This window comes from Equus przewalskii, chromosome 10 (genome assembly GCF_037783145.1).
Source record: "Equus przewalskii isolate Varuska chromosome 10, EquPr2, whole genome shotgun sequence".
In the NCBI taxonomy this organism is placed as follows: Eukaryota; Metazoa; Chordata; class Mammalia; order Perissodactyla; family Equidae; genus Equus; species Equus przewalskii.
The window spans coordinates 37,545,707-37,572,438 of NC_091840.1; the positions used below are offsets into that span (position 1 = coordinate 37,545,707).

Genomic DNA, 26,732 nt, shown 5'->3' on the forward strand with positions numbered 1-26,732 from the left:
TTTATTATATTATTCCCTCTACTTGAATATGTTTGAAAATTCCCATAATTAAAAATCAAATGTTTAAGACTTATTAAGTAAAACAAAATAGAAGTAGCAGCTCCTGCAGTTTCCACGACTTCTGACCCACAGGCATAACTTCTACAAGGATCAAATAGGAAAAGTCCCAGGTGACTGACAGCACAACAACACGGCCAACCTGTCGGCCGGAAAGGAAAACAGGAGGTGTCTTCTCCCATCTGGCAAGGAAGCACCAAGCCCACTAACAGAAGGCTCACCATGTGGTCTGAATTGGATGACAAACAGTATAGAGAATGCTTGAAACATGAACAGTCCTAATAACCGCCAGTTCTCCTCCAGAGGCCCTCTTTGGGACAGAGGTTGCTTACTTGCAATGCAGACGCTAACCACACCAAGAGACATTTCCGAAAATGTTATCTGGAGTCCTCGGGGGGAGTTACCTTCACAAAGCTGTTGACAGCCATGATGGCCATGTCTGGCTGACTCTTGGCATAGTTCATCAAGTAGAGATACACAAGCTTCTTTAGCTCCAGGTTGTCAGTCTGCATACAGTTCACTACATCTGGAAAGAGAGAACTGAGAAGAGAGGAGAAAAGAGAAAGGGAAAGTGAGGAGACAGTGCCAAGTTGTTGCAGAGAACACAGTGAAATGGCCTTATTTTATGAAGTGATTTGATGCAAGGACAAATGTCCCCACAGTGATGATAATCATCACAGAAGAATTACTAAAGAAGTTGTAGCACTGGCGCCTAGAAGGTCTCTAAACACAAATTTTTCGAAAACTTTCAGACAAACAAAAGTAGAGAGAGCAGGGACCAGCCTGGTGGTATAGTGGTAAAGTGCATGTGCTCCACTTTGGTGGCCCAGGGTTCGCGGGTTTGGATCCTGGGCACAGACCTATACATTGCTCATCAAGTCATGCTGTGGCAGCATTCCACATACAAAAAAAATCGAGGAAGACTGGCTGGCATAGATGTTAGCTCAGGGACAGTCTTCCTCAAGCAAAAAGAGGGAGATTGACAATGGATGTTAGTTCAGGGCTAATCTTCCTCACCAAAAAAAAAAAAAAAAAAAAGTAGTGAGAGCAGTAGTATAATGAACCCGATGTATCCATCATGGAACTGCAAACAAATACTGATACATGTCCAGCCTTCTTTCATACATATCCTCAACCCACTCTCCCTCCTGCAGGCCCTACCCTCATCTAGTTGCTCTCGATTCTTTTATTTTTTAAAGATTGGCACCTGAGCTAACATCTGTTGCCAATCTTTCTTCTTCTTCTTCTTCTCCCCAAAGCTCCCAGTACATAGTTGTATATGCTAGCTGTAGGTCCATCTGGTTGTGCTTGCTCTGGATTATTTTTAAACAAATCCTAGACATCATATCATTTTATATGTAACATTTTAGTGTATTATCTTTAAGAAGCTTTTTTTTTTAAAGCACTATATCACAAAAAAATTAACAATAATTCTTCACATAAATTTCACTGCACTCTCAAAGCACTACAATTGTTATACTTTTAAATGCTCGTATTCTTCCATCCTAGACCAGTGGGAACCTATTCAGTTAGCTCCTGAGTGCTTGTGATGCGATTCTGTATTTTCAATAGCTTCTCCTTGCTTTCTGATAAGACAAGATGCTCCATCCAGTCTCATTTTGTACTTTTTTGTTTGTCTGTTTTTTGTTGAAGAAGATTAGCCTTGAGCTAACATCTGTGCCAATCTTCCTTTACTTTCTATTTGGGTCACTGCCACATAATGGCTAACGAGTGATGTAGGACCGCACCCAGGACCTGAACCTACAAACCTTGGCCACCAAAGTGGAGCATACCCAACTTAACCACCAGGCCACAGGGCCAGCCCCTCATTTTGTACATTTCTAATCACACAAGTGGAATCAGTCATTTCTCTAAGATGTCCCAATTTGCTTTCAGTGGAATTTATTTATTTATTTATTTTTAACATTATACATTCAGACAAACGAAAATTTGAATATACTGACTACTTTTCCCAGGTTTAAGTCACTTAATGATTTACCATTCTCCTGTAAAGCCAAAGACAAGACATTTTTGTTTCCATTCACAAAGTAGCATCATCAGCTTGGAAGGGTTGAGCTTGTCAGATTTTAGTGTAAGCTGTATTTTTTAAATATAACTTAACTATAATTTTATTGGAAGTTAGGAATTAACCTTCCCCCTAATGCTTTATCAAAGTACCTTATCAATTTTAAATACTTCTAAATATCTTACCACTAGTACAGAAGAAAGGAGAAGCAAATGTCAGTATATTTTTTAAGAAAGTAAGAAAATGACTGAAATAACTGGTCAAATGGTACAACTCCCTTATACACACAAAAATATACAGAAACAGAAATTATTTACAAAAAGGAAGATGGACTGCAAAATCAAAGAATCCACCACATCTCCAATGAACCAGTGGCTTCTGCCCTGGAAGGCAAACTGTTTCTTTAACTTTCATGTAGGTACCTAGTGTACTTTCATGCACATGTAGATATTTAACAAACGCCAATAAACACTCTCCAAAAATGAGTGTTCTTCTCATTTCCTAGGGGAATAGCTCATGTGTAAAACAACTGTAAAATCAATAAATAAAAGTGAAACATTAGCCAATGGTAAGTTTAAGATCCTAAATAATTTAATTCCAATAACCTGCACAAGAGCAAGAAAATCTTGATCACAAATAGTCAAAGTTCTACAGGTAAAAACTGTTAAGTACCAAGCTATAAAGCTGGAAACCTGAACTTTCCAATATGGCAGCCACTAGTCACATGTGGCTACTGAGCACTTGCAATGTGGATAGTCCAAACAGAGATGTGATGTATATGTAAAACACATACTGGGTTTTGAAGACCTAGTATGAAAAATATAATGCAAAATGTCTCAATAATAATATTTTATATTGATTTCATACTGAAATGATACTATTTTGGATATACTGGGTTAAATAAAATATATTACTAAAATTAACGTCATCTATCTTTAACTTTTTTTCTTCGGCTGAGGAAGATTCAACCTGAGCTAACATCTGTGGCCAATCTTCCTCTATTTTGCATGTGGGTCACTGCCACAGGATGGCTCATAAGTGGTATAGGCCTGTGCCTGGGATCTGAACCTGTGAACCCGGGCTGCCAAAGCAGAGCATGCTGAACTTAACCATTAGGCCACTCAGCCAGCCCATGTTTTTAACGTTTTTAACGTGGCTACAAGAAAATTTTAAATAACCTATGTGGCTCACATTGTATTTCTATCTGAAAGCACTGAACCTGAGGTTACTTGCAGGGGAGACCGAAATATGATAACTTACAAATAGCTAATCTCTATCGATTCTGTTTGAGCTTGCTTTCCAAGCATGGCCAAATCCCATCTCCTCCAAGAAAGGTTCTTCAATTATTCCTATTTACAGGGATCTCTTTTTTGTAGAACTCTTATTGCCTCTAAAGTATACATTCTGGTACTAATTACAGAATTGTATTTTATTATTCCCTAATTTTTCAAATTGGGAGTCTTTTCAACTAGATAGGAAGTGATATGAAGGCTAAAAGATATCACTATCCTTTTGTTTGAACTATAATATGCGATATAGTGCTAGGCACAAAATACACTATCAGCAATTAACAGATTAACAAATAGTATTTATCAAGCATACAAAAGGAAACTCAAGAGTTTTAACTTTTCTGTAGACTATAGAAATAAGTTTGGTAAGAACACAAAAGCCCCACGAGTGAAGTATGCTGACTTTCACTGCTTCATCTGTACTGATGCTCTCAAACTAGATTTACTCCTTAGCAAAAAACAGTCGTTCAGTGAATAGACAGATCATGGGCAGGCAAACTAAAGCCTGTGGGCCAAATTCAGCCTACGACCTACTTCTGTATGAGCCATGAGCTAAAAGTGGCTTTTACAGATGAACATTTGCAACTAACTTGATGATAGAGAATATTCACTTTGAACCCCAATTAAGCAAAATGTTATCCCAAAAAAGAATCCCAATAGTTTCATTAGTAGACCTGTAGGAAAAAAAAAAAATTGCTGTAGTTTGAATTTCATCAAAAAAATTGTAGAAAATTATTTTCTCTCTTGTTATATAATTACCTATAGACTAGCCTCAATTTTTTGCCTTTTGGCCTGCTAAGCCCAAAGTATTTACTATCTTGCCCTTGACAGAGAAAAGTCTGCTGACCTCTGAGATAGATGGCCACAGAACAACAAGTTAAGAACTAAATGTGCTTACGTGCTAACAAACAAAACTCTGATGACAAAAACCCGCCTCAGAACAGCAGCACCTGAAGCACAAGAAGATGCAGTCAGTACTTACCGCACCATTTCCACCTGGGCTCCTGACCCAGTTAGAGGCGCTGCTCTCACCCTTCTGGTCTCACGACCCCCTTATACTATTAAAAATTACTGAGATCCCCAGAGAGTTTTGTTCATGTGGGCTACAGCTATTGATATTTTACCATAACAGGAATTAAAACTGAAAATATTTAAAAATAGTAATCCATTTAAAATAACAATAAATGCATTTCATATTAACAAATATCATTCTAAAGTAAAAATTTACTGTTTTTTAAATTAAGAAGATGGCGTGGTTTTACATTTTTGCAAATCTCTTTAATATCTAATTTAAACAAAGACACCAGGATTCTCATATCTGCTCCTGCATTCAACCTGTTGCAGAATGTTGTTTTGGTTGAAGTGTCAGCAGAAAATCCAGATTCATAGATGTACATAAATTGGAAAAGGGAGGACTATTTTAACAGCTTTTTCATATAACTGAATATTCTTCTTTGATACATTAAAGCAAGATAAATGGTTTTCTTTTGTCTTTTTTAGTCCACAAATAGTTTCTTAACAGTTAGTTGCAATGTGGAATCTGAAATCATACTGATAAACATTTCGTACTTGGTTGCATCAAAATCCATTCATCATTTATTTTGAACGGATCTTTTACCCATTATAATTTTGTGATACATGCATTGGTCATTTGGAAGATATTGGTTCAATGAGTTATGCAGATTTTCCCAATGTTGACACATTTCATTATATAACAGCAAATAATCACATTCATTAATTTTTACCACCAATCTCATCAGAAAAGTCTCTAAGTATTGGGAAGATATCAAACTCACGATGGAAGATGAGCTTTCCAACACTCTAATTTTTACTTTAAAGCTCAAAATTTATCTACTGTCAAATTTTTTCACTTGAAGTGACAGGTTCATTTTATTCATTTTTGATAAAATGTCTCCCAAATACTGAAGTTTGATTAACTGTAATTTATCTGTCAATCATTCTTTCACATAAAAACGGTGTTCCCAATTCAAACAATCATGCCGGGGCTTTTTTCCAAGCCAACCACCATACTTCGCTATGCAGCAAAAGTGCTTTATGCATAATTCCTATTTCATCACACAGAATATTAAAAAGACCTGTACTTAACGTTCAAGGTTTAATAAAACAAACTTTTAATGCTTCATCAAGGACAGTCCTAAGTGAAACTACCCTTGTTCCTGCAAGCACACAGTGGTGAGAACACAATGACGACTGTTATAGTTTGGTACCAATGCTTTGATGCATGCTAAGGCACCAGCAGTGCAAACGTCATTACAGTAAAAAAAAGCAAATAATACCTAAGTATTATTATAAGAATAGCTTTGATCTCATGGACCCCTTGAAAGGATCTTGGAATCCTCAGGGGCCTGCAGACAATCCTTACTTATTTCCAAATGGTCCTGCTAAGTTACAGAAATATTAATTAAAAAAAAAAAAAGACCAAATGGATTTTGTTAACACTGATTTTCACCCTGAATCCAGCAATTAAATGCAGACTTGTCAAGCTGAGGGCACTGGCTTGAGCCAATTAAAGAACATACGAGCTTCCGCTTCTCAGTATATTTTCAATCATCTTCTAATACTACCTCAGCAACAGATGTGTAACTGTGCCAACTCTCAGAAGTTTTATGCTAGATCTGTATCCAACAAAATCCCACTGGTTTCACTCTTCCAAAAAAGAAGAAAAATTAAGTCACAGAATTAACATAAAAGCGGAGCCAGCCCAGTGGCGCAGTGGTTAAGTGCGCGCATGCCGCTTCAGCGACCCGGGGTTCGCTGGTTCAGATCCCAGGTGCAGACATGGCACCATGTGGCAAGCCATGCTGTGGTAGGCATCCCACATATAAAGTTCAGGAAGATGGGCACAGATGTTAGCTCAGGGCCAGCCTTCCTCAGCAAAAAGAGGAGGATTGGCAGCAGATGTTAGCTCCGGGCTAATCTTCCTCAAAAAAAAAAGCAACTACAACTCCTGATGATGTTTTCAGTGGGACAAACCCATTCTTATAGGTTTCACAATTATAATAATACTAAATGAAAAAGCCATAAACTAGGGTGTAAAGTGACCAGAAGCAGGAGTGATTACCTAACATCCTTCCCCACAGTCATAGCAGCAATCACTTTCTTCACAGCCTCCTTCCTCTTTTCTTTCTTTTCATTGTTGAGTTCAGCCTTTAATTCAAAGATTTCTCCTATAAGAGAAGAGAACAAATAGGTGAGGTCCCAGGATCAGAGAACTAGAGCAGAATACCGTGCTGTGTAATAGGTAACACCAGCACAGCTGACCAGAGGCAGGGCAGCAACTGAAATAAGATTATTTAAAAGTTATACTATAGGTACAATTCAAATCCCTATAATACTAACTGACCCATTGATAAGGACACCACCTTTTAGGTTATGGCCAGAGAGGAAGGTGCAATCCAGATCTTAGGGAGCACAGAAGTGGGAAAAAGCAAATCTCCTATCTTACTACAATGGGGAGAGAATGGTACCTGACGGATGATCTCCAATCGGAATTTCAAGGTTCTGGGGAAAAAATAAATGTAGGCAGGGAACAGGTTCACTAATCAGTGTTTTCAAACCAGAAGAGACTCCAGCTATCATTTCCTTCATCCACTCTCAACTTCACAGATAAAGAACTGAGGCTCAAAGGTCACAGACTGAGTTAGTGATAGAGCTGGCCTTAGAACTGCGTCTCCTGCCTCCCAAATCCAGACATTCTCAACCTTGCCCACACACACTATCACTTGGGAAGTATTTAAAAATAACAATGCTCAGGCTCCACTCTGGACCAAACAAATCAGAATGTCAAGAAGAACTCTTATGTTCGTGTTTTTTTAAAGTTCCCCCAAGTGATTCTAATGCACAACCAAGGTTGAGATTCAGTGTTCTAATTAGTACTTCGAGAAGTCAACAGGCTTTAAGGCCCCACCCTATTCAATCAACCTAGCAGAAATAATAACCTTGAAGCTTCAAGAATGGTACAAATCAGAGTTATTTCTAAAGGTTCAGTCTTGAATGAATGACTGCTCAGGCCCTGCATTGCAAAATGCCAGGGCTGTCACCATTATGTTAAGGCCCAGGCTCACCTATCTTCAGAAAGCCAGAGTTGGAATAAAAGAGAAGGTAACAACCACCAACTAGTTTCAAAAGAAAAGAAAATAAGCCAATAAGTCTGTGAAAAAGAAGTTGACTACTCCCACTTCAACATTCCATCTATACCCTTAAACTCTTCTACAATATTGCCTCATTTTATTCCACCTTTATGACTGCTCTTGACATTCATTTTAAATAGACCTCATACACCAGTATAGAAATAGTGGAGACAGCAAACTTTATGATCTGCTGAAGCCTCTAAAAGGGAATGACGGAACTGATAAGAAATACAGATGTTGAGCACTAAAAAAGCTTGTTACATCAATATCCATTGCCAACAAGGCAACCAATTAATGTTATAAAAATCACTGTTTTATTTAATCGACAGCCGCATAAATAGCAGAGCCAGAAAAGCTGGGCCCTTTAAAGAATGATCTTTAAGTCATTCTCCTCTTCACCACATCCTCTGCTGCCAAATCCAGCTGTTAGGGTTCCCATCATTTACTTTTGGGAACAGTAAAGGATAAGCAGCAGGGTTTCAGCAAGTCTGAATTGCTGAGTAGCAGCAGGAGCTGAAGAATCAAAACAGGATGTAACTGAAATTATTCCAATTTCAACAGCATAAACTTAAAGAATATGTTCCAGTGCAGCTCTGGTGGGCGTTGCAGGAAGTAAAAGGAACATAGTCTATCCATTTTTTAAAATGTGGTATTTACCCAGCCATGATTCCATCTGTAAGTCTCAAACTTTTACAAATCCCTGAATAAAAAAAGGTTACAAGGACCTATTACAAAAGAAGGTTCCAAGAGTCAAGTGAGTTTTAGAATTATCTTTTTATGCCATTATAGACAATACCTTGGTCATCAAAGCACCCAAAATGTTAACAGAAGAAATAAATACATTTCAGAATGATAAGAGAATCAGAAAAAAGCTGAAAACGAATGACAAGTGGCTAATGGTTTTTGTGAAGGGTAGGTAATAAAGATAGGGAGGAAGAAGTTGGATAGAGCCAAAGAGGGACATTAAGTGAGGCAAGGTAACTCGTATATACTACAACTTTATTAAATTCTTATCTTTTTTCCCCCTCCCCTTCCCTTAATCATATTTACCAAGTATTGCTAGCAGCTACCAAGAGTTCTCAATCTTGGCTACACATTAAGAAAAATCCCCACCCCCAGGTCATATTCCAGACCAATGAAATCAGAATATCTTGGGGTGGAGGAGGTGGAGGGATCTGGACATTAGCATTGTTTTAAACCTCACTGGCAAATCCAATGTGAGGGCAAGGTCAGGCAGGCCACTGACTAGTAGTTGACATAATTAAGCAACTCACTGTGGAGTTTTCTGTATTATAACAGAAGAGCTTGGGTACCCTTACATAATTCCAAAAGACAGAACAGGGCAGATGCTTGCACTTTCTAGAGCTCCTTGCTCACTCTAGGCCACTACAATGTGCCATTCTACTTTTTATTTTTGAAATCATTTTAATCTTAAAGTTGCAAGACTCCCCAACTGTTAACATTATGTCACTTTTTCTTTATCACACTTTCTATATTTACACATTTTTTCTCCTGAATCATTTAACGGTAAGCTGCAGACATGTCTCTTTAGCTCTAAATATGTCAGTGTATAATACCTAAAAACAGGAATTATCTTACATAACCATAATACAATGATCAAAATCAGGGAATTTAACATTGATATACCATCATCATCTAATCTAACATCATATTCAAAAGTCCTGATAATGCCCTTTATAGCAGTTTTACCCCCATCCCCCTTGGGCCAGCATCCAATTCAGGATCATGCATCACATCTATCATCATGTCTTTTTTAGCCTCCTTTAATCTGAAACAGTTCCTAAGCCTTTCTTTCAAGATAATGACATTTTTTTTTTTTTTTTAAAGATTTTATTTTTTTTCCTGTTTCTCCCCAAAGCCCCCGGTACATAGTTGTATATTCTTCGTTGTGGGTCCTTCTAGTTGTGGCATGTGGGACGCCGCCTCAGCGTGGCCCGATGAGCAGTGCCATGTCCGTGCCCAGGATTCGAACCAACGAAACACTGGGCCGCCTGCAGCGGAGCGAGCGAACTCAACCACTCGGCCACGGGGCCAGCCCCAAGAAAATGACATTTTTAAAAGTACAGGCCAGTTATTTTATAGAATGTACTCAGTTTGAGCTTGTCATGGTGTTCCCTCATGATTACAATGGGGTTATGCAGTTTGGCTAGTATATTTCATCAGCGATGGTATGTTCTTCTCAGCGCACCACATCAAGAGGAAAATGATGTTAATTTGTCCCATTATTGGTAATGTTAACATTGAATATTTGGTTAAGGTGGTAAATACCAGGTTTTAACACTGTAAAGTTACGATTTTTTTCCTTTATAATTAGTAAGTAACTTATGAAAGGATACTTTGAGATTATTTAAATAACCTGTTCCTCATCAAACTTTCACCTGCTGGTTGTTACAGCATTCGCTGATATCTCTTGCCTAAATCCATTATTACTATGATTTATGTGTACATGTTTTTATTATTCAAGGAGTTATAATCCACTACCATGATCACTTGTTTAAATTCTCAAATTATCTCACACTTGGCCACGCCTCTCCTTGGCATGTCCATCATCTTTGAGCACTTCTTTGCTTTCTGGCACAAGATGTTCATGTTCATCTTGTACCTTCCCCTGATCCAGCCCTGGAATCAGTCATTTTTCCAAGTAGTCCTGACTCCTTTTAGTAGGAAATGATATTTAGAAACCAAGATCAAGCTTCTACGCCTTGTTTTGCATGACTCCCTTTCCGTTAAAGACAAAATTTTAAAAAATCACATGTATTAATATAAGCATTTACATGCATAGAAGAAGTCTGAGGATACACACTCCAGTTTCCCACAAGAACAGGAATAGGGAGGGAGAGAACTTTCATTTTTACTTATCTACATATCCATATTGCTTTAATAGTACTCCTTGTTGTAAAATATTTATTTCCAAGTGAAAAATCAAAAAAGAATAAAAGTGCTTCTTCCTCTTTTGCCCTCCTCAGATCTATCAGTCTTCAATGGGTCAATGCTGGATCCCTTCCTTTCACTAAAACAGAACCTTCAAGTCAAAACAATGGGCATCACAGCACTCCCTTTAAAAACCTATACTTTAATAATTCACTCAATACAGTTTCTCTAGAAGTAGCAGATGCCCAATGAGACTGCCCATGACATGTGTGTCTGAAGAGGTCAGCAACATTCTACTTTGGATAATCTTATGCCACAACTTCTAAAGAATCTCAAAGCTTTGACCAGGTTCTCATACTTACCTTTTTTATTGGTTGTGAAATATTTGGAGTCAGTCATGGTTTTGGATCTTTAATGTGCACCTAAAGCAAGAGAAAAGAATTCCTTTACCCAAGTTATTTACATCCAGCCAGATAGTCAATTAATCTTAAGAACACTTACATGCAAGAATTTCTGTAATTAAAAATGAGTTATCCTCTTCCTTACCACCATCACTGGGGAGTCAAGGGATGCAAAGACAATCAAGAATGTAACTCTTGCCTGAGGAGCTATTTGGGGCAAAATCCAAAGGCCAAATGGAACGAGTGATAATCCGAACCTATCATCGCTTTGTGATTTTTATCTACAATTATATCCTCAAAGTCTCCAAGACCTAAAGCTAGACCTTTCTGTAAATACACCTTCAGCTGGTCAGTCAAATATTTAAGGTAAGGAAAAATTTGTTTTGAAAGATCACCCCATTACCTTCCATTCAGGAAAATATGATTTACTTCCTTGCCTCAAGATGGAGTCACTCCAAAACATGTATTCTGAAGCAGCATAAGGTTGAAAGAGAAAATAATTCTGCCAACCTAGTCATCATTACACACAACTTTCCATAAAAGCAATCTTTTTCAGGAAAAACAAAAACCTAAAGTAGGACAATATTCTTTTACAACAAACATCTGGAGAGGCCTTACATGCCTTACACATGGATTTGTTTGTTTGTTTGTATTTATTTTTATTTATTTATTTTTACTGAGGTCATAATAGTTTACAACATTGTGAAATCTCAGTTGTACATTATTATTTATCCATCACCATGTTAAGCACTCCCCTTCACCCCCTGTGCCCACCCCAACCCCCCTTCCCCCTGGTAACCACTAATCTGTTCTCTTTGTCCGTGTGTGTTTATCTTCCACATACGCGTGAAATCATACGGTGTTTGTCTTTCTCTGTCTGGCTTATTTCTCTTAACGTAATATACTCAAGATCCATCCATGCACATGGATTTTTTTAAATTATGATTTTCATATTTCCAACAATCTACACTTAGCCCAACGGTATTCCCAAAGAATAAATAATATCAGTTTACAGTTAAAAACAAAGCACAAAACTGAGATATTTGTTCAATCACATTAAGTAAAAAAGAGAATCACAACTGGTGTTAAAACCTAAAAGAACACGGATCCCAGCCTCGACTTTAACTCTTCTGTTCCAGTTTCCAGAATTAATCCAACTGGCACATGGCTCCACCAGTAAAACAAAAGCAACATGGACTGGTCACATTTCTCCCCAAATAATGAGACAATGTTTCTGATTTGAGAAACTCTAAGACTTTGTCCAATGTATCTGACTTCTTCAAATACATTAAAAAAAATTTTTAAACAACATTCCTTCTGCACTCAAAAATGAATATCTTCTTCCTTACCTCCATCATTAACAATACTTCTTACCAAATTCAGGGGAGATGCCCTCGCACCTGCTCATCACCATCAGGTCAAAAAAACATGAGTGATAATATATTTGCCAAACTTGAGTGGTAATACATTTGGCAAACAACAGTAATGATCTGAGAGAAAAGACCTAAGCACTAAACAAATCCATGTAATTAAGGAAAAAGAAAACAAGCCAGAAAAACAGGAAATAATAAAAAAAAGCTTGACTCAAATCTGATCTCTAAAACATGCTACTTGGACAACCCAAGGGAAATTAGACCCATTTGCTCTCTTTCCATGCAGTTACTTACTATTTACAGTCCTGATCCTTATAAAATAGTGCTTTAGGTTGTACCAGAATTTCACTGAACTATCTTGTTAAAAGAAGTGAGCTAGAACTCACAAATACCATTACGGAATGCAGAAATTTCTGTTTTGATAATATTTGTTACAACTAACAGAGGCTTGCCTTATGCAATATTTTCATAGTGCCTTGCTAGCAAAAATTCAAAGAATGTTATAATCATTTAATCCATTCACAATGCAAACTAAACGTGAAGTGGGCAAATTGAATAAAGGAGTCCTTCACATAAAAGACCAGGAATAAATCTGAAGTTATCATCTAAGAACTTACAAACAGAAAAATCAGTACTCAGAAATGGTTACTAGAGCCAGACATTGCGGCCATAGCTCAAGGCCATTATGGTCTGTCCACACTGTTATTATGCCATTCTAAGTTCTTTGGAATCATCAAAACTTAAAACTTGCTGGAGATTTAAAAACAAAACCTGCTTGGAATTTTTCACCCAGTTTCTTTGAAAAAGAGTACAAAAATTGTTCTTTTTTTCTAAAGCGCTCATACACATACACACATTAAATTCGTAACAGAAATTTTCAAGACAATCTGTTAAACATTAAATTAATCTTGTCTTAAACCCTACCTTTATTAGTGACCCATACATTTTATTGTTTTCCTTAAAAAATTTCATTGTCAAGGAATATATTTCTGTCCTATTCATTGAGAGCATTAAGTGTTTTTAATTAAATAATGGGGGCCAGCCCAGTGGCACAGTGGTTAAGTTTACACATTCTGCTTCAGCAGCCCGGGGTTGGCTGGTTAGGATCCCAGGTGCGGACCTTTGCACTGCTTGTCACAAGCCATGCTGTGGTAGGCGTCCCACATACAAAGTAGAGGAAAAAGGGCACTGTTGTTAGCTCAGGGCCAGTCTTCCTCAGCAAAAGAGGAGGATCGGCAGGAGATGTTAGCTCAGGGTTAATCTTCCTCAAACAAACAAACAAAAGAATAATGTAACCACCCACAAAATTTCAGGGAAGGGGAGAGAATCAAGTAATCTTAGATCCTAAATTAAAAACACCAGCTCTTAAAGAGAAGGGAGAAACATATAACATTCTTAACACACACAGCTGTAAACAACATTAATGAAATATCTCTTACATCTCTTACCCATGTTGGCAGAGAAACATCGTATCAAGTCAGTTCCTGCCTTAAGCCAAAAGAAAATCCAAGAAAAATGAAAATCAGTTAAAGAAAAACAAATGAGACGAGGTGGTGGTTGCACAACACTGTGAATGTACTAACTGGCACTGGCACTGAACTGTTCACTTTAAAATGGTTAATTTTTTTTTTTTTTTTTTGAGGAAGATTAGCCCTGAGCTAACATCTGCCACCAATCCTCCTCTTTTTGCTAAGGAAGACTGGCCCTGAGCTAACATCCATGCCCATCTTCCTGAACTTTATAGGTGGGACACCTGCCACAGCATGGCTTGACAAGCGGTGCATAGGTCCACACCCAGGATCCGAACCAGCGAATCCCAGGCCACCAAAGGGGAACATGTGAACTTAACTGCTATGCCACTGGGTTGGCCCCATAAAATGGTTTATTTTTTGCTGTGTGAATTTCACCTCAAAAAGTTACATATGTATATATTTTTAAAATATTATATACTTAATCATTTGCCAGAGATGGACATAGCCAGATTCTCCAAAATATAGGATGGTGAACACTGCTTGCATTAGAAGCCAAAGAAGAAAGCAGCCAAGATAGAGTTCAAGGAAAAAAATCAAGTATTTGCTGAAGAGTTTCGAAAATCAAGCTCCTCCAACTACCTTTCTACCAGATCAAACTAGACACGTCACCCTGGCTGTTCTGAGGACTTGTGGTACGGTCTAGAGACACTGTTAAACAACAAAGCTACCACAGTCACTCTTACTTGTCCTAGCCCATAGTGTGATGTCACCTCACTTCAGAGAAGGCCTCCCTGCACAGGATTATGTATCTAGATTTAACATAACCTAGTTTCTACTAAATATAGGTTGTGATAGTCCCTTCTCTCCTTCTACTTCTCCCTCCTTCCAGTCCCTCTAAAGAAAATAAGGCCAGAAAAAATTAATAGGGTTTTCATTTCAAATGGCTCTCTGGGAAGTGGCAGCTAAAGCAGAGTCGGTGAGGCCACTAAATCCCTTCTTTTCACATAAAGTTGAGCTTCACAGAGTTTGGTGCTCGTAGCAAAAAACTGGCCAAAGAGTTAACCAAATTATAAAGCAGAAAGGTCATTTCAGCAATCCTTTATTACAAGGGTGAGAGGTGCTAATCAGATATTTTAATAATAATGCAAAGAAAATAGCATCTTCAGGTATCACTTAGCTCATAAGAAAGTAAAAGATACACCTGTAATTTTAACTATGACAGACTACAAAGTAATTTGTTAATGTTATACAGTAAAAGCAGCTCAAGTTTTACATCCATTTCTTAACTGAAATAACCAATATACTCTAGAAAACCTAAGCCCGGAAGGAAGGAAAGAAGGAAGAAAGGAGAACGTGTCCTATCTAATTCATTCCTTGTTCAGCCTGGTTCAAACCTTTGCCTAAAATGTAATATTTTAAAATATGGATCTGTTTAAGAAAAAAAAGAAAAGAGGGAAGAACTGGACTTTCTTGAATCTCTTAGTTCACAGAATATTAGTTTTATATTAATTTTTACCACTCAACTTTCAGTGAGGCAGCCTGCAGAAGACACTGTCCTCCTGCTTCCTTGGGAGGTTAACTTAAGACACCTGCAAACAGTTCTCACCTTACCACCAGGCTGAGTCATCATTGGAACGTGTTACACGTTTTCTTGTACAGCTGCATCTCCTTCATCTGCTGCTTTCTATTATTACTTTGTAAGTGTACCCTGAGGCTAAGCAACAGAAGTATACCAGGAAGGTAATTAATAATTTAAATTGTTCCTCACTGAGACCACCTTCTTCGTCATTCTGCCTTTTCTAAACATATTGCGTTTTCTTTACTTTCTTTAAACCACATTATGATGCAGTGTTTGGCGTTTAAAAAAAAAAACTTTTCCAAAAATCAAAGTTTAATAAAGCATCCACACTTTATTCATACTGCTTCATAATGAAGCAGCCAAGTGAGTTCAATAAAAACCTGCCCCCCAAATAGAAGACTGCTCTGAAAACAAACAGTATGAATAAATTCTTTGGATTCAAAGAACAGGGAAATAACAGGAAGTTCCAGTTTCTTTACCTCTGGCTTAATCTACAATATTTCTCAAACCAGATCATTCCTGTTAAGCCCAGAAAGAAAAAATTCCAGGCTAAGATTTACCCCCACCCTCTTCCCCGACTCTCACATCGGGTCAATCTTGCAGGTTTCTCTTCCCTTCTCCCAAGTGTCAGGAATTCCTCTTCTTTGCCCAGGTGGCTAAGATTCTAGGGATATGTGCCTCCATTACGAGGGGAGGCAGAGGTGTCTCAACCGCAAATTACGGGAGACCGGTGAGGTCTGCCCATCAATGGGCTAACCTGTGGGGGAATCCCTGTTCCCTTTTACCAGCTGGACACGTCCCAGCCGCTCAATGAACGACGCCAAGTGGGAAAGGAGGAAGGTTCTCCCATCGGCCTCCAGCCTCTACCGGCCACACCCCTGGCCTCTGGCCCTCCTACCCCCGACTTGGAACATACCTGCAGCCCCAGTGCCTCCCAACTCCCAGCTGCCACACCCGAAGGTTCCCTCGCCCTGCCAGAGCGGTGGCGTCCCTTTCTGCAACCCTCTCCCTCACAACGGTCACACTCGACGGCTCACTCCATCCTCAACGGTCACGCTCCTAGGATTTCCTCTCCTCCGCCCGTCTCCAAACCAAGCCGGGGTTCCCTCTCTCCCCATCAATGAAGGACACACCCCAAAGTTAGCTGCCTTGAACTCACCGGAGGCAAGGACGAGGGGAGTGGTGGCAGCAGCCAGGGAGCACGGCCCGAGCGGTGTTGTAATGGTTTCCTGCACGTCACGACTCCTCCAGGTCTAAGCCACTGCGCAAAACCCACTTTGCCAGGGACAAAGATGGTGGACAGGAAACTCTGACGTCAGAGAACCTCGCCGCCTGACGTCATCCGGGCGCGCGGGAGAACCAGAAAGGCGGTGCTGTGTGTGGTGTTGGAAGTGGGAAGATTGTTTTTTCTTGGTTGGTCAAAAAGAGGCCTGAGACCCGGGTCTAAAAGACAGTTCAGTGGCTTTCCAAAGGGATGTATTAAGCTGATGTTCCCTGGATATTTTTCCTCGCAGAATTCTCTAAAAAGCTTACACACAGAGAAGGTGAAATAGCCTTTTCCTTTCTTAAAAAAGGAAAGAACTCAGCTAATTTCGCTGGCCAGTGTCGACAAAAATAATCCATAACCAATCTATAAATGAAAACTGGGGTGAGTTTATTCCGAGCCAAATGTGAGGAGCATATAGCCCAGGCCCTTCCTTCTCCAAGGAAGGAAGGGCAACAAAGAAGTGGGGGTGTACAGTGTGGTTATATACCGTCACACATATGCTAGAAATGTCCATTTTATAATAGTCACAAGACTGGTCTGTCAGCACAGCGATTGATGGACACGTCTGGGTAGTAGGTCTGCTGTCTTGAGCTGGGTGGTCACAGGTGGGTGCAGCAATCAGTTCCTAGCCATGGAGAGATGCTTATCCTTAAGGAAACGCCAATGTTGGGGGAGTTGCACGTTTATCTTAAGGCCATTTGTTCTTTGGGACATAGCAAAGCTTAAAGCAGATATAGAACACATGCTCAATGGCCATGTCAGGCCCTTTGGGGAAAACAAAGTCAGGCAGAATTAGGTTTACACCTAATGGCTTCCTCATATATTCCAATATATTCTATTTCTTGCCGTTTATTTGTCACCAGTTCAGTAGTGTGGACAACGGTGATCCAGCCCAGGACTATACATGGGCAGTGGTACTAGAGGAGAGTGATGCAAGGAAAAGAGGTTAAGATGGCATTAGATCTGCGTTCCAATCCCTGCCCTGAATGTGACTGGGAAAGTTACCAAATGTCCCCCCAACTTTAGTTTTATCTGTGAAATAAATCCAGTGATATATCTCTTTCAGCTTGTGAAGCTTAAAAGGGATAAAGTAGGTAAAGCACCGAGCATGTAATAGGTGTGCTTACACAAACGTTAACTTCCTTTGAGAAACCCAGACCTAGAAATCTGTTACTTTCCCCTCACTTTTGTTATGAACCTAAAACTGCTCTTAAAAAAAAAAAAAAAAAAAGTATTTAGTTAAAGAAAAAAAAAAAAAGAATGAAGAGAGTGAGACCCTGGGGCAGAAGCTGAGGAAACCAAAATACAAAGGGGACTGAGAAGAGTAGTCAGAGAGGTAGAAGGAAAAGCAAGCAGTTACAATGTTTCAGGATGTTTTTAGAGTTCCATGAAAGTAGGAACTATACCAATCTGTTCACTCTTCTACCTCTGAGGCCTAGCACCCCCTTCCCAAAATTTGTTGAATGAATAAATGTATGAATGAGTGGTCAACAGGATCAGTTGCTATAGAGAGAAGAAGGGCTGAAGTGTCCAAAGATTTAGCAACACAAAGGTCTTTGATATCATTGCTGAGAACATCGGTAGAGATAGAAAGGCAAAAGTCATGCTGAAGCTTGAGGATGAGTGGGAGGTGAGGAAATGAAAACAGCAGTTACAGATAACTCCATAAGAAAGTATGGCTGAAAAGAGAAGAGATACAGGATGGTATTTGAGGGAGAGAGTAGCAGGGAGTTTTTTTTTTTTTCAGTTCTATACTCATACATTTTCTTTACACTATCCCTTTAGCAAAACCCTTGGTTCAATTATCTTTCCTACCCAGATGACTCTAGAATCTCTATCGCTAGCCTTGACCTGTTCCCCAAACTTCACCACCACATTACTAACCACACTGATGGGTAACTCTATGGCCCACCCAAATTAAGGATATCATAAAGGGGATGGGGGGAATGTTTGAAAAACCTGGTTTCAGATACAACTCCCAGTAGACAGAGGTGGATTTCGTAAAGAAGATGCCACCAGAAAAATCTTGAAGAACTTTGATTCATATTTCTCCCCTGTTCAAAAACTTTCAACAGCTCCTCATTGCCTAATATATCCAAAATCTCTTCTTCTCCCAGTTTTCCCCATCTGTGTGCTCTTTTCTTTAGTTTTGTCATCTATAAAATGGGAGAAATAGTGGGGGGCCAGCCTGGTGATGTAGTGGTTAAGTTCATACACTCCACTTCAGTAGCCCAGGGTTAGCAGGTTCAGATCCAGGACGAGGACATACATGCTGATCATCAAGCCATGCTGTGGCGGCACCCCACATAAAATAGAGGAAGATTGGTACACATGTTAGCTCAATGACAATCTTCCTCAAGCAGAAAGAGGAAGATTGGCAACAGTGTTAGCTCAGGGGCAATCTTCTTCACACATGCAAATAAGGGAGAAATAGTAATATCCAATCATAATATTATTACAAGGATGAAGTGAATTAGTCTATGTAAAGCACTTAGAACTATGCCTGCACATAGTATGGACTATGTAAATATTTGCTATGATTGTTTCAATAAATTACACTGAATTGCTCAAGCCAGAAACGTGAAGGACATTCTTCATTTCCCTATCTCCTTTAACTGCCACATCCAATCCGTCTCCAAGTTGTCCATCCTACCTTCAGAATATCTCAAATTCATCCAATCCCCTTTATTCCACCTCATAAGTCCAAGCCACCATCACCTCTTGCCTGAACTACTAGAAACCTCAACTCTCCTCCCAATCTTTATCCACACAGAAGCCAGGTTTTTGTTTAACTTTTTTTGAAGTATGACAAACCTTCAAAAAAAAAAAGTGCACACAATGTAAATATAAAGCTTCATGAATCTGCACAAAATAAACACAGCTATATAACGATTACAGGGTCATTTTATAAGTACAAACCTAACCATGATTCTGGTGTATAAATCCTTCAATGGCTTCCCATTGCACTTGGACTAAAATCCAGCCTCCGTCCCATGGTCTATGAGTCCCTGCATGGTTTGGCCCCTGTCTACCTCTCTAAAATCATTTTATGCCTTTCAGTCACTCCTCATTTCACCTTTGGCTAGCTATTGTAGCCCTCAAATAACGCCAAGCTCTTTCCCATTTTAGGGCCTTCAAGAATACTGCTCCTCTTGCCTAATATTCTTTTTCCCCAACTCCTCAAATGACTGGCCTCCCATAATTTAAGTCTCAGGTTAATTGTAATCTCCTCAAAAAGGCACTCCCTGATTACCCAATCTAAAATGTTCTGCTCTTTCAGCTCCTTCTGCCACCCCGATCCCAGCCCTCTTTTTTTTTTTTTTTTAACAGTTGTGTAAACCTTCAGGCATCTTTCTTTTTTTTTTTTTTCTGATTTCCCAACACCTCCCCCCCCCCCCCAGTACATAGTTGTATATCTTAGTTGCAGGTCCTTCTAGTTGTGGGATGTGGGACGCCGCCTCAACATGGCCTGACAAGTGGTGCCATGTCCGTGCCCAGGATCCGAACCCTGGGCCGCCGCAGTGGAGTGCGTGAACTTAACCACTTGGCCACAGAGCTGGCCCCCCAGCCCTCTTATTCAATTTGTAAATTATGTATTTTTATTTATTTCCCTTCCCAATTAGACTGTAAATCCCATGAGGGCAGATATCATGTCTCTTTTTATTACTACTTTATACCCAGAGCCTAACATGATGCCTGGCACATAGGAGGTACTCAATATTTATTGAATAAATGAATGAATGTCCACAAAGTACTAAAACTAGCATTTAAGACCCTCCATAATTCACTTAAATCTACTTTCAACATATTCCTACTGTTCCTTTTTGTGGCTCTACATTTAAAGCCAACTTAATAACTTTCTCCTTATATACACTCCTCCTGCTCCCTTAGCTTGGAAAGCCCTAACACCATCACTGTGACTTACCCCAAATGTACTCATCTTTTGAGGTCCACCTAATCCACAAAACTTTCTCAGTGGACATCTGTTATGATATGACGTACAGGAGGTACCAGGTTACATCACTGTATTAGAAAGCAACTGGCAGAGAGAAGCTGAGATAAAAAAAAAGAGGTTAGAAACAATGTTCTTTCTTTTGTTTGGTTACATAGGCCAATATAGGCTTCCTGTTTAAGCCAGTTTGAATGGCCTTATTTTTCCCATCTGGTGGTTCTCTCTTCCTCTAAACTCACACCATATTAACCTATCTGATGGCTCTTAATACCTTTTAACAAGTGCTATCACTTTTTATGTGTCTTTGCTACTACATCATAAACCTGAAGGTGGGATTTGTAATAAGTGTCTATTATTTGTTGGCGGCAATACTTGACATTTGTTATTTTTGACTGTCTTTCCGTTTTCTCACGTAATAACTTAGTTTCCTTTTGGAGTATCTTCAAAGGACTATTAATCAAGGTGTCTTGCCCTCTTCTGGCTAACAGTGAAACAGTAGAGAGGAAATCTGAACTAAGATAGGGCAATAGGAATTTGAATCATAAGTGCAGTGACAGAAATGTGTTGAAGCTCATTCACTGCAAAACGTTGCCTGGGTAAGACTTTCCCAATTCTTGCTAGTGAGATCCAATAGGATTGTGTAGTTCCTGTCTTTCAGAACTGGCTTTCTTACTTTGTTAGCTACTCCATATATTTCTAATACCTTTCTTTTTAGTTTAGCCTGTTTCTGTTGAAGAACCCTAATTGATACAAATGTTTAACTCTCCGCTTGTTTTAGTTGATGCTATTTCTCAACTTTGCCTTTTTGCCGTTCACTTAAGAAACACCTGTACAGGGGCCAGCCCAGTGGCGCAGCGCTTAAGTTTGTACGTTCCGCTTCTCAGCGGCCCAAGGTTCACTGGTTTGGATCCCGGGTGTGGACATGGCACCGCTTGGCAAGCCATGCGGTGATAGGCATCCCACATATAAAGGAGAGGAAGATGGGCATGGATGTTAGCTCAGGGCTAGTCTTCCTCAGCAAAAAGAGGAGGATTCGCAGCAGTTAGCTCAGGGCTAATCATCAAAAAAAAAAAAGAGAGAGAAAAACAAAAGAAAAGGCTGTGTATAACATCTACCATTAAGCAGACACCTAATATGTGCCAGGTGCACATATTAGAGATAATGAAACAGCATCTCTAGTCCTTAAAACTCTGTAAGGTAAAAACCTTATTTCAATGTGACTTTTCTCTGGCAGGTATTTTGGTAGAGGAAAAAACACTTTTTGGAACTAAAATTACGGTTAACTTCCAAGATTTTCTCTCCTATTCAAACAATTAAACCCAAATCTTGTTTTTGAGGATTCTCAAACAAACCAATTATCTATCTTTATACCATAAGGTCCTCTAGGGCCATGTGTAAGACCTTCTATTGCTAGCTATTTAGCCCAGGGTGGGGGAGGGGTTGCAGAGGGAGAGAAGTTGAACTTTAAGGCTTATCCAAGTTCAATAAAACTCTATCAGCAATTCTAACGAGGCAAAGTTGCATACGATGTAAAAGCACTTCACTAACAGTAAGATAATAATGAAGAATATATGAACTTCATATATTCAAAGAATATATGAACTTTGGTAGGCAAACAATGAAAAGTACCTTCTCTGTCAAGCCTCCCCAGTTCATCCTAGTTAAAATTCAATAGGATCCCTCCGTCTTAGCGTTGAATTCATATCGCTAACGCGATACATCCCAGCGTGTACAAGGGTAGGAACCATTTTCACCTACTGCAGCACGTGTCTAGAGTTAGGCTTGAATGTAACCAAACCTGGAAGATAGTTAAACTACCAGCTTGAATGAAAAGTAATCGTCTCAAGTTTTGAGGAACAGCATTCTAATCATCCTTCTCTCTAACCGGCAGCAATAATGCTAAGGCTTCCATCTCCAGCTACGTCGCTCCAAAGCCTTCCCGAAAGGTAGGTGAATATAAATTAACCACCGCCCCCGCCCCGCACGGAGAGAGACTTCGCATCTGCATATTCCCTTTCGTCCCTCTGCCACTAACTCGATCGCCCGCGGAAACAAAGGCCTCGGCAGCGGGGCCGAGCTCCCGCTCCTCTGCACAGAGAGATTCAAAGTGCCAGCTCCCCACCGAAGATGGGATGCAAAATCACCTACGGAAAGCAAAACAAACGAGCCCCAAGCGCCGCCTTTACTGTCAGCGGGGGCGGAAGCGGCAGTTCTGGTGCGGTCATAGAGTTTTCTAATTCCGGTTTCGGGGCCACATTCGGGGCTAGAGCGCCTCTCCTCCGCCGGCCGTCCCCACGCCCGGCGCTCGTATTTCCGGGTCCGGCTTCTGTCACAAAGCGGAGGCCCCGCGTCAAACGTGGCCTGGTGGGTCCTTCGCGCCTGTCCTGGGGTCGGAGCGGAAGGACCGGGGCGGGCGGGGGTACTTCACAGCCCACAGCTGGAGCCGGTCCTCTCGTACGGGCCCGCGTTGGCACCTCTGCCCGCAGAGCTGGCTGGCTTTTGAGCCCTCAGGATTGAGTCCCTGATCCGCAGCCTCCAGGAGTGCAGTTCGAGAGGACAGCTCTCCTTCGCCCATAGCTGTCCCCCATAATCACGCTCTGCCCTGTGAGGTGCATTTGACAAGTCACCTCCACACTCCCACCTCTTCCACCACGTCTGCCTTAACTGCGTTCTTAACCTGCTAAATTTGAGACCCCTCCCTCTGCCTCTAGGAGAGGTCCCCCCCACCCCGCCCCCCGCATAATTGAGAGAGGAGTTCCGTTATCCTGCAGAAAGATTACTTTTAAGACTGAGCACCCATTTAATACCCGAAGAAAGTTCATGTTTAGAGAGTTTGTGGGCAAAGTGAAACCCAGTGCACACAGGAAACTATGGCTGAGCACGGGGCTCACATCACAACTGCTTCTGCGGTGGATGACCAGCCATCCATCTTTGAGGTGGTAGCACAAGACAGTTTAATGACAGCAGTGAGACCTGCTCTTCAGCATGTGGTCAAGGTAAGGTATTAATTCTCTGAAAAGTTTTAGGGACGACTGGGCAAAAACCAAACCAATAATTTGAGTTTATTTGATAGCACACGTTTTGAAATAACCAATTAGCATGTAATTCATATCCTATGATTTATCAGTTATTGAGTCCCTGTTATGTGTAGAGGTCTGTACCGAATACCCAGCACTTCAGGGAGGTTACGGTAGACCCCAAAAGAAGTGACTTGGTTAAATCCAGTGTAGAATTGAGGGGAAAAAAGAAATATAAATACAAGGCATAGCAGCAATGTAATGGAATGAATTTCATTTATTGATTTATTTTGCTTTAGGTTCTTGCAGAATCCAATCCTGCCCACTATGGCTTCTTTTGGAGGTGGTTTGATGAAATCTTTACCCTGCTAGATCTTCTGCTCCAGCAGCATTATCTATCTAAAACCAGTGCCTCATTTTCTGAAAACTTTTATGGCTTAAAGAGGATTGTAACGGGAGATACGCACAAGCTTCAGAGATTGGCCAGTGCTGGTCTCCCAAAGAAGCAGCTCTGGAAGTCAGTTATGTTCCTGGTTCTTCTTCCCTACCTGAAAGTGAAGCTGGAGAAGCTGGTTTCTAGCCTGAGAGAAGAGGATGAATATTCTATCCATCCCCCTTCTTCTCGCTGGAAACGATTTTACAGAGCCTTTCTGGCAGCTTACCCATTTGTTAACATGGCCTGGGAAGGCTGGTTTCTTGTACAACAACTTCGATACATCCTTGGAAAGGCTCAGCATCACTCCCCACTGCTGAGTCTGGCTGGAGTCCGGCTAGGTCGACTTACACTTCAGGACATACAGTCTCTGGAGCACAAACCAGCAGAGGCCAGCAGGATGCAGCAACCAGCCAGAAGGTAAGGCCTTAACATCTCCCCCAAATCTTTGCTTATTAAATTCTAAAATCTTATCCCCATTTTATGAAATTCACCTCCCTCAGTCCACTTTGAGGCAGTTCATAAAATCATAGAAAAATTCTTGTGTCCGTCGAACAAGGACTGCCATCCTGGTAAGCTTCCTCCTCGTACTAGCTATATTTTCATGAATACTTGCTATGCACCAGGTGTTTTACATGCATTATCTCAATCCTCATCACAACTGCAAGAAATAAAGGCAGTAGCCCCATTTAACAGTTGAGGAAACTAGGCCCTAACAGCTAAGTACCTTGGCAAGGCCACACAGCTAGGAGGCCGAGCTGAGACTCAAGCCAGATCAACACAATTCTAAAGACTGTGCATTAACTACAATGCTACACCGCTTTTAGTGTTTGTGTTCTCCTGCAAGTTCAAATATATTCCTCAATACTGCTAAGTTATTTTTTAAGTGAGTTTTTTTTCTGGATATACTGTCTTCCACCAAACAAACAAAAAAGTTTATATAATCAATGTTTCACTAATTTCTTTCTCAAAACACAAAACACAGAAAACCTTAGTCATTAAAAACAAAGCTTAGAGCCAGCCCTGATGGCCTAGTGGTTAAGTTCAGCTCACTCGGCTTTGGCAGCCTGGCTTCAGTTTCTGGGAGTGGAATCACACCACTCATCTGTCAGCAGCCATGCTGTGGCAGCAGCTCACACAGAAGAACTAGAAGGACTTACGTCTAGAATATACAACTATTTACTGGGGCTTTGGAGAGGAAAAAGAAAACAAAAAACAAAGCTTAGCTCCTATACTCCTAAAACACTGTAAGTCAGAAAGAGGGAATAATTTAGAACAGATCTTTAAGGAGACACTGCCAAGCTAAGAACTATTCAATCCCCAAACTGAACCAATGATTCTGATGAAAACTGCATAAATGCATTTATATTAGTCATTCTGTGATTATATGTAAACAAACAGTTTCTCCTTTTGCCTCCTTATTTTACTCTCCCAACAGCATTAGTGAGAAGATAAAGTCAGCGTTGAAGAAAGCTGTGGGGGGCGTTGCCTTATCCCTCTCTACTGGCCTTTCTGTGGGTGTATTCTTCCTGCAGTTTCTTGAGTGGTGGTACTCATCTGAAAATCAAGAAACCATCAAATCATTGACTGCCCTGCCTACTCCACCACCGCCTGTACACCTAGACTACAATTCTGATTCTCCTCTGTTACCCAAAATGAAGACTGTGTGCCCACTGTGTCGTAAAACCCGGGTGAACGATACTGTTCTTGCCACCTCTGGCTATGTGTTTTGTTATCGCTGTGTGTTTAATTACGTGAGAAGTCACCAAGCTTGTCCTATCACAGGTTATCCAACAGAAGTACAACATCTAATTAAACTGTACTCCCCTGAGAACTGAATGGGATTAGCATCTTATCTCACAACAAAATTATTGCACTGAAAGGCCAGAGGGCTGGTTTTTTAGCATGGTACATAGCATTGTTTGATACTTCTTAGCCTCAATTCATAATTGTATGAACTTTAAACAACTATATGGATTTCCTTAAAAGGATATACCCATTGATCTTAACCTTTTAGCCTGCTCTCTAGACCCCTACTTAGAGTTGACCAAGCTGTTCTAGAATAAGAGAATCAGGAGTGGCAGGGGATGTGGAGGGCCAGTGTAGAAGAAGTGGATAAAAGAGGATAATTAGCACAGAAGCTTTTCTTATCTCCTTCCTTAAAGGACAAGAGGTATAGATGCTCTCAGGAAAAACCCATGCTAGACCTCAGAAAGTGGGTGGTGAAGGGGAAGCAGGCTTTTTCTTTAGAAAAGAAAGCATTTATGTGCCTATGAGGAATAGATTTTATCGGTTTGCAAACAATGTGAAATGTGGACCTGCTCTTTATAAAAATACTTAGAAACACTTGAAAAAAACAATGGCTCCTTCCATAGGCTGTGACCCATTAATTAAGTAACATCTGCTATAGTCTGTCAACTTTTAAAGATTCCTTTATGAGCCATACATATCTTTCTTGGGAAACTGGTTAAAGGAAAATAGGGGTCAAGTGTATATAGAGAATAGTCTGAAGATTTCACTGTGAAAGCCAAGCTAATAAGCAATGAAGAGATGAAGTAAAATACTGATCTATGACTATGTAAAGAAAGCATCTTTCCATAGACTCTTTCTACTTGCTGTTAAGCGTTTGCTAAACTGGCATGAATTATTCTGGCTATCACTAGTTTCTATGAAACACTTAAGTAAATTTCAAGAATAAATGTTTTTGGCAAAGAGCTGTCACATGTCATGATTACGTGGAAACTAAAAGATTACTTGAGGTGTTTAAAGCAAATTTTTCGGTCAGACCATCTTTGATTTTTTGAGATATTTCTGTATAAACAT

At 40.1% G+C, this 26,732-nt stretch overlaps 2 protein-coding genes across 21 annotated transcripts in view; one reads left to right on the forward strand and one right to left on the reverse strand.

Annotated features, from left to right (window-relative positions):
- Positions 1–22,870, reverse strand: part of AP2B1 (adaptor related protein complex 2 subunit beta 1) — a 118,779-nt gene extending 95,909 nt beyond the window's left edge. The window contains exons 1-7 of one of the 20 annotated variants that reach the window (XM_070562489.1): positions 22,608–22,701; positions 22,089–22,257; positions 20,433–20,560; positions 16,400–17,424; positions 10,778–10,837; positions 6,455–6,560; positions 462–597 (exon numbers count right to left, since the gene is read on the reverse strand). In XM_070562489.1, coding sequence (XP_070418590.1) covers positions 462–597; positions 6,455–6,560; positions 10,778–10,814 — 279 coding nt within the window. In that variant the 5' untranslated portion in view covers positions 10,815–10,837; positions 16,400–17,424; positions 20,433–20,560; positions 22,089–22,257; positions 22,608–22,701. Of the gene's footprint in view, positions 1–461; positions 598–6,454; positions 6,561–10,777; positions 10,838–13,637; positions 13,678–15,825; positions 17,425–20,432; positions 20,729–22,088; positions 22,492–22,607 lie in introns of those variants that run through there. The other 19 variants (XM_070562499.1, XM_070562490.1, XM_070562491.1 and 16 more) reach the window with 19 other exon arrangements.
- PEX12 (peroxisomal biogenesis factor 12) lies at positions 22,713–26,621 on the forward strand. The gene is made up of 3 exons (XM_008525581.2): positions 22,713–23,455; positions 23,776–24,329; positions 25,348–26,621. The coding sequence occupies exons 1-3, from the start codon at positions 23,330–23,332 to the stop codon at positions 25,745–25,747; spliced, it is 1,080 nt and encodes a 359-aa protein (XP_008523803.1). The 5' UTR covers positions 22,713–23,329; the 3' UTR covers positions 25,748–26,621.
- The last annotated feature ends 111 nt before the right edge of the window (positions 26,622–26,732 follow it).

What these genes read in the sequence shown, in the direction of transcription:
- PEX12 (XM_008525581.2), top strand. Translation starts at nt 23,330, where the DNA reads ATGGCTGAGCACGGGGCTCACATCACAACTGCTTCTGCGGTGGATGAC. An exon ending in CTCTTCAGCATGTGGTCAAG is followed by an intron (nt 23,456 to 23,775) that starts GTAAGGTATTAA and finishes ATTTTGCTTTAG; the next exon opens with GTTCTTGCAGAATCCAATCC. An exon ending in ATGCAGCAACCAGCCAGAAG is followed by an intron (nt 24,330 to 25,347) that starts GTAAGGCCTTAA and finishes CTCTCCCAACAG; the next exon opens with CATTAGTGAGAAGATAAAGT.